The sequence below is a fragment of the Prorops nasuta genome, unplaced genomic scaffold, assembly GCF_024137725.1.
Source record: "Prorops nasuta isolate Cenicafe-Biocafe unplaced genomic scaffold, Cenicafe_Pnas_1.2 PNAS00007, whole genome shotgun sequence".
Classification (NCBI taxonomy): Eukaryota; Metazoa; Arthropoda; class Insecta; order Hymenoptera; family Bethylidae; genus Prorops; species Prorops nasuta.
Window position 1 is genome coordinate 2,877,642 of NW_027116804.1, and position 7,205 is coordinate 2,884,846.

Genomic DNA, 7,205 nt, shown 5'->3' on the forward strand with positions numbered 1-7,205 from the left:
AAAATTAAAAAATATTAAACGAAATATGAAAGTATGCTCTTTACATTTCAAGAAATGTGATTATATATTACCAGGTAAACTTATAACTTTTGACCTGAAACAATTTATAATGAGAATATACTATGTATTTATATAAAATAATTTCTAACAATTGTATTTATGTATGTAGATATACCCTCAAAAAAAAGAATTTTAAAAAAGACTGCAGTTCCATCCTGCAACTTACCAAAAGGTTTTGGAGTAATAGATGCTGCAAAAAATGAGGCACGACTTGTAAGAAGATTGAGGAGGGATCGACTTAACACCGTAATAAAAAAAAATGATACTCCAGAGGAAATCGAAGAAAGTTTTATGGAATTTATTGAGAATAGTACTGAAACAAGTACAGTGGTTAAGAATGTAAAAGTTTCACTAGACAAAGTATACAGTGACGTTAGTATACAAGTTAATACCATCTTTCATAAACCACATTTAATCAATTTCATAGTTACTGAAGCTGACTTATCAACAGCAACTGGAATTCCATCTTTTAAAGTTCTTGATACAATTGTTAAAATAATGGAATTAGTTTATGGAAAGCATTTACCAAAATCCCAAATGACTTTAAAGGAACAAGTTATCATGACTTATGTAAAATTAAAACAAGATGTTTCATATACATTTTTAGCACTGCTTATTAATAATTGTTCTGCTGTACAGTGTCGTCGAATATTTTACTCAACATTAAAAATGTTAAGCAAGTGCTTGAAAATTGTCGTACCTTGGCCATCAAGAGAAGAAATATCAAAAAATTTACCTGAATGTTTTAAGAATTTTGAAGATACTAGGGTAGTCTTAGACTGTACAGAAATTTTTATTCAGTCTCCAAAAAACCTTTGCTGCCAAGAATTGACATACTCAAATTATAAAAGTTCGACTACTTGTAAAATAATGACTGGTGTCACACCAGGAGGTTTAATTTCTTTTATTAGTAAACCATATGGTGGCAGAAGTAGTGATACGGCAATATTTCAGCAAAGTGATCTATTAAGTTTATTAGAACCTGGTGATGCAGTAATGACTGACAGAGGATTTTTAATAGATGAATTATGTGCTAGAAATAATTGGAAAATTATAAGACCACCGTTTTTAAGAAATAAAAAGCAATTCAGCAAAAGCGAATCAATATTAACTTCAAAAATAGCGAAAGCAAGAGTTCACGTTGAAAGGACAAATCAACGAATTAAGACCTTTTCAATTTTAGGTAAAACAATGTCTGTACAACTTGTTCCTATTTTGGAAGAAATTTTCACAGTAGTTTGTGCAACAGTGAATTTGAGCTCGTCAATTTTTAAAGACGATAAGTTTATGAAAAATTAAAGTTCAAAGAAGATATGGATAATAAAATAAATTATTTTGAAAAAATTATATTCTAATTCATAAATGCATGTTTATTAAACAATTATTAAAATTAGTTTAACATCAGAATATTTGAGATAAAATAAGAACATATGTAACATTAATAATATATTATTTTCAATATCACTAATATTGAATGTTTTTCTATATTTTTCTTTGTTTTTAAAATGCTTGTCTTAATTAAACACTTTAATGCGAAATTAACTAGTAGATACACATCTTTTATCACAGTCATTCAACTTTCGCAGAACTATTAAACATTAAATACTTTTAACTTTTCTCATTACTATTAATTTTTTCTTTTGTCAAACATACGTCATGTAGTATCTCCTGAAAATAAACTTTCTTCAACGCTGTCAACAATTTCTTTGCATATTCTTCATTAAAATTAACGCTAATCATAAATAACTTTTTATCAAAAGATGAATAATAAACAAAGAATGTTTTTTTAACATTAACAACAGCCATTCCCAATTGGATTTGTCCATAAAATTTGTGCCTTTCTCTCAAAACAATATTCTCTCCTTCTATTTTCAAGCTTTTTTTTAATTCCGATTGCACAGTTTCATCAATACCTTTGGATTTACCTTTAAAAGGACACTTAATTTCTAATAACTCTGATGGAATGCCATTTGTTATAATTATGCCATCAGGGGAGTAACCTAACCATTGATTTTGTTTCGAAATTATTAGTCCAGTTTCTACAATATTCTTTTTCGTTAAATCTTTAAATAACTCTCGAGCTTCTTTTTCAGTTTCCTTACCATACTCAGTATACTCGTTTGAAAAACTAACTGGTTCAAATAATGCTTTGGTTTGTTTCCTCCAATCAGGATTTTAAGTTTTAGTATAAGTATAAAGTTTATAGCAAACAGAACCAGTAATGCGAAATTGTCTAGCCTTATGCCAATCAGCATAATTTAGTTTTGTTTTCTCACATATTGCTTCGAAATCTTCACTAAAATCTTTTAATGTTTCATGACAGCAGTCTCTTGATAACTGTACATTTATATTTTCAATTTCTTCCATAAATTCGCTTCTTTGGTACCTAAATATTGTACTAATAGCTTCTTTCTCTTCTCTGCTAATTATTAAATAATTATTATTATTTAAAACTATTGACTTATGACGACCCAATCTGTAATAGCAGCAAAAAATACATTCTACGTTACAGTAAATAATAACTTTATTCTCTAGATTATTAGATATATTAAAATATTTATTTCAACATTTACTTGTGCTTTGCAAAAGCTGAATATACCAGTTCGTCACTTATTATGGCTATTATTTTACTATTATCATCACTAGTTGGATTTATCATTAAGTACTTAGGGCTATCATATTTTTGTAAAGGTTTGGAAGAATTTAAATCTTTCGTGAATACTGTTTCATCATCACTATTACAATTAAATATGTGATCATTACTATAGTCTTCAGTTGCTTCTCCAATAAATCTTTTATCCATGGATCTTGAAAAACAAACATGATTTTCAATTGGAGCTGCATCATATTGTTTTAAAGCTTTTACGTATGAATCCTTCCATTTACACTTCTTATCAGTAGATGAAAGAATTTCTAAGTTATCATCTTTTCTGCAAAAGAAAAATTATTTTTTAATAGTTTATTTAGATTTCATTGTATATGTTTCAATAATTTATAATTAAGTAGAAATGAACTAACCGATAACAAAATAATAATGTTGCTACTGCGTGCTTGCACCTTTCTCCTAAACCAGCTTTACATGTACAACTTACTGTAATTATTTTTCCACTTTTAGATATTTTGGCCTTTATTTCATGTGGTTTCTCTTTTAAATGTGATGTTTGCATGCAGAAAGCGGTGATAGCTATTACATTATAATCACTTTCTTCCATATTTAGACCACATTTTATTAGATGCCCTGCACATAAAATTCTCTCGGCATCATTTATATTTTTTTGTCTTGGATTATCACCTACCCATGATATTATTTCTATTAAATTTAAATACATTCTTCAACATACATGTATATGTATAGCTTTGTGAAGCATGCTTCTTTCCGCCATATTTTCCCCCACTCTTCTCCCATGTCAGTTCCCAATAGATATTTCTAATTACTAATTTCAAAATACATAATGCATGGTCCGTGAGCCAAGACAAATGTTAGGATTATTGTATCGTACATACCACAAGTTATAAAGTATTGTAAAGAAATAGAGAGTAAAGTGACAGTTTTAATCTTACTGAGAGCTGATATAATGATGGTATAAGTGAATAAATACAGTGACAAAATTTGTAAACTGTACATAAAATTAATTTTTAAAAATATATAAAGGACTTAACATTTTAGATAAATGTAACAATAAATTTTATAATATAAAATGTAAGATATATATATTTTGTGGTACTTTGTGGGATTTTATTTCAGATTACATTATAGTAATGTTTTTACTATGTCACTGTGCTGAGGATGGAGCTATGTGGATTGAACATTAAAATGAAAGGAATAGATTCACCGTATTATGGTTACTGTGTCATCACTGAGGATCAAACTGTGTTAATTGAGATGAATATTAAAATAAACAAGTCAACACATTGGGTAAATACGATACAAATAAAGAAGCTGACAGATTACATTTGTAATTTCAAATGTAAGATTTTATATAGCACTTTTTGGGGTTTTGGTTTCAGATTAAATTATTGTAAAGTGTTTACTATGTCAATGCTGAGAATGGAGCTATGTGGATTGAACATTAAAACAAAAAGAATAGATTCACCATAATGTGGTTACTGTGTCATCGCTGAGGATCAAACTGTGATAATTGAGATGAATATTAAAATAAAGAAGCTGACAGATTAGATATATAATATAACATGTAAGATATTTTACAGTACTTTGTGGGATTTTATTTAAAGTTAACGGGATCCCTCAAGCCCTCTGTAGCCAACATTACGGAACGAAAAACGAGGGAGAATTTTCCAGCGCTATTTTTCAACCAATTTCAATGTTTTTGGGCTTGTTGGAATCGTTAGGACTCGCCTTTTGTTTAAAATAAAGCCGTATTTTCCGAGAAACGTAAAAAAATAAAATTATTTAAAAATTCGCATTAATAATATTTAAACGCAAAACAAATCGAAAAATCGGGCTTGTTTATGACGAGGTGCCAGACCTAACGATTCCAACAAGCGCAAAAACATTGAAATCGGTTGAGAAATAGAGCCGTACCATTGTCCCGCGTTTCTAAGGTGGACGAAAACCAAAAATTTGTAGGAAGGCAGCTAGGCTTCCGCCCCTCTCGTGGCTCACGCTAACGTGTTCCCCCACTCCAGCATCCAAACTTACTGCGAAGCTTTCCTCATATTTACGCTATTCCCCTATCTGTAGCTATACACATATAAATACCGTTAAAATAATGTTGAGAACATTTCATTTCGCCGATATAATGAAATTGCTAAAAATGCAATTATCATTTTGAAATAAAATTGTAGAAAAGGAGATTTCGTAATGCTTGAAATACAGGGCATACGGCGAAACGCGGGACAATGGTACAGTCGTATTTTTCAAAAGAATTTGATGAGACTAATAATAATTAAAGCCATTCTTCATGTAGATTGTCCTAAAGAGCTCACATTTTCGATAAAGCTTATAGTTTTTCAGCTATGAACGATTGAAGTTGCACGGCGCACAAATACATATTTCTTCTCTCGCGTAGATCAGCTGTTGTGCACGTCCATCTTCAATCGTTCATAATTAGAAAACTATAAGCTTTATCGAAAATGCGAACTCTTTAGGACAATCTACATGAAGAATGGTTTTAGTTATGACTAGTCTCATCAAATTCTATTGAGAAATACGCCTGTACCATTGTCCCGCGTTTTGCCGTAATTTCACGTCTTCAAGCGTCCTGACTCGTTCATTCTGCAATTTATTTCGGAACAAATAAAAGTACGATTGCACATTGAAAAATTACATTAGAAGTTCTCGATAATGTACATGCTGCTATGAGTATTTCTTAATCTTATAAAGCTTGTCGTAGAAGGTGCAATGCAATAAATTTAGAAGGGCAATTTCGCGATTGAAAATAAGACGCACATACATACATGGTAAACGCTATGTGTGTTTGTTTACAGTACACTCACGAGTCACTAACACAGTCGCACCCGTATGTAAGTAGGCCTACTATGCTGGTGTAGAATGACCGGCAGAAATGGCGTCCCTTGATGCGTTTAGGAACCGCGTTTTAGGATCCTTCACTGTATACTCTATTCTGCTAGGCGGAGATAGGGGAATGGAACGCGATAACTATAGTAGTTCATCTATCTCGCTCTAAATGCGTGAGTGCGAGAGAGAGAGAGAGAGAGAGAGAGAGAGAGAGAGAGAGCTTTATACGGCATAGCAGGGCAAGCCAGGCATCCCAAGGCTTATTTCTATATGTGCCATTGATTATGGCTATCTCTCTCGGTCGGTAAGAATCATTCGTCCGTCCTTGTTTAGGTCAGTTCTACGCCAATGGATACTCTCTAAAGAAGATTCTCTCAGGTGACACCATTGAAGACTGCGATTACAGCGGGGATTTTAAAATAATGTGCACCTGTCACTGTCAATCTTCAATATGAAAAATTATTGTCACTTACAGCGTTTGGTGCAATTAACATTATAAGTCTGGATTATTATATGATATTCTGTGATATATATATATATATATGTGAATTACAGAATATCATATAATAATCCAGACTTATAATGTTAATTGCGCCAAACGCTGTAAGTGACAATAATTTTTCATATTGAAGTTTGACAGTGACAGGTGCACATTATTTTAAAATCCCCGCTGTAATCGCAGTCTTCAATGGTGTCGCCTGAAAGAATCTTCTTTACAGAGTATCCATTGGCGTAGAACTGACCTAAACAAGGACGGACGAATGATTCTTACCGAGCGAGAGAGATAGCCATAGGCAATGGCACATACTATAGAAATAAGCCTTGGGACGGTAGAGCGTAAAGTGCCATAAATTTTTATAGTTACTTTCTAGGGTATGCACCTTAGTGGAGCAAAGTATAGATTATTTGTGTTATTTGTGGAGGGGTTGGAAAGTAGGCGCATGCGCTGTCTGCACTCACACAACTAAACTGTTTTAGCGTATACTAAAATATAAAATTTCGTTTCATATCTTTATGTTAGAAATACAGTAAATAGCTATATAGGATTCACGTCTAATATATAAATTAATTTCGTCTTAATACAGGAAGTTTAGTGGAAAGTAATTAAAGTAAAGTTATACATAATTTTAACTTGGACTGGCATTATTCTATCCAGCATTAATTAATTTAACAAATGCAGCCTCTAGTCTTCAATAGTTAATAAAACTTAATCTGAATTAATAATTATGAATTTAATTATAGATGTTACACCTTCTTGAACCTTGGAGAGACCCTTTGATAGATAACATCATATTTTGAAGAAGTTAAATTTTTCAGCCTCAGTATTTACAAACATTGCAATAATGATTTCCAAGACAATCCTCTTTATGAATTAAATATTTTTACCACCAAAATATTGATGATGTATTTTTAAGCGTAGTTCAACTAATGGAGCAACGTGTATCAGAGTTGTACTTTTTTCTACTATGAAGTAGTTTATAAAGGTAAAGTAGAAGATACTTCTATGTTTTATCTTTCTATTTAATTTTATTTTTGTTTTCTGTTTTTTTTTCGTAGATAATAGATAATACTTTAGATGGTTAGAAAAAAGAATAGCAACTTTGTGAAATGTATAATTATTTGGTTTTTGTCTGTGTGTATAAACTACAATACATGCATTTATAGG

The 7,205-nt window shown here is 31.1% G+C and overlaps 1 protein-coding gene across 1 annotated transcript; it reads left to right on the forward strand.

Annotated features, from left to right (window-relative positions):
- The first annotated feature begins 25 nt into the window (after window positions 1-25).
- Window positions 26-1,359, forward strand: LOC136774868 (uncharacterized). The gene is made up of 2 exons (XM_066729346.1): window positions 26-74; window positions 170-1,359. The coding sequence occupies exons 1-2, from the start codon at window positions 26-28 to the stop codon at window positions 1,357-1,359; spliced, it is 1,239 nt and encodes a 412-aa protein (XP_066585443.1).
- Window positions 1,360-7,205: the final 5,846 nt, after the last annotated feature.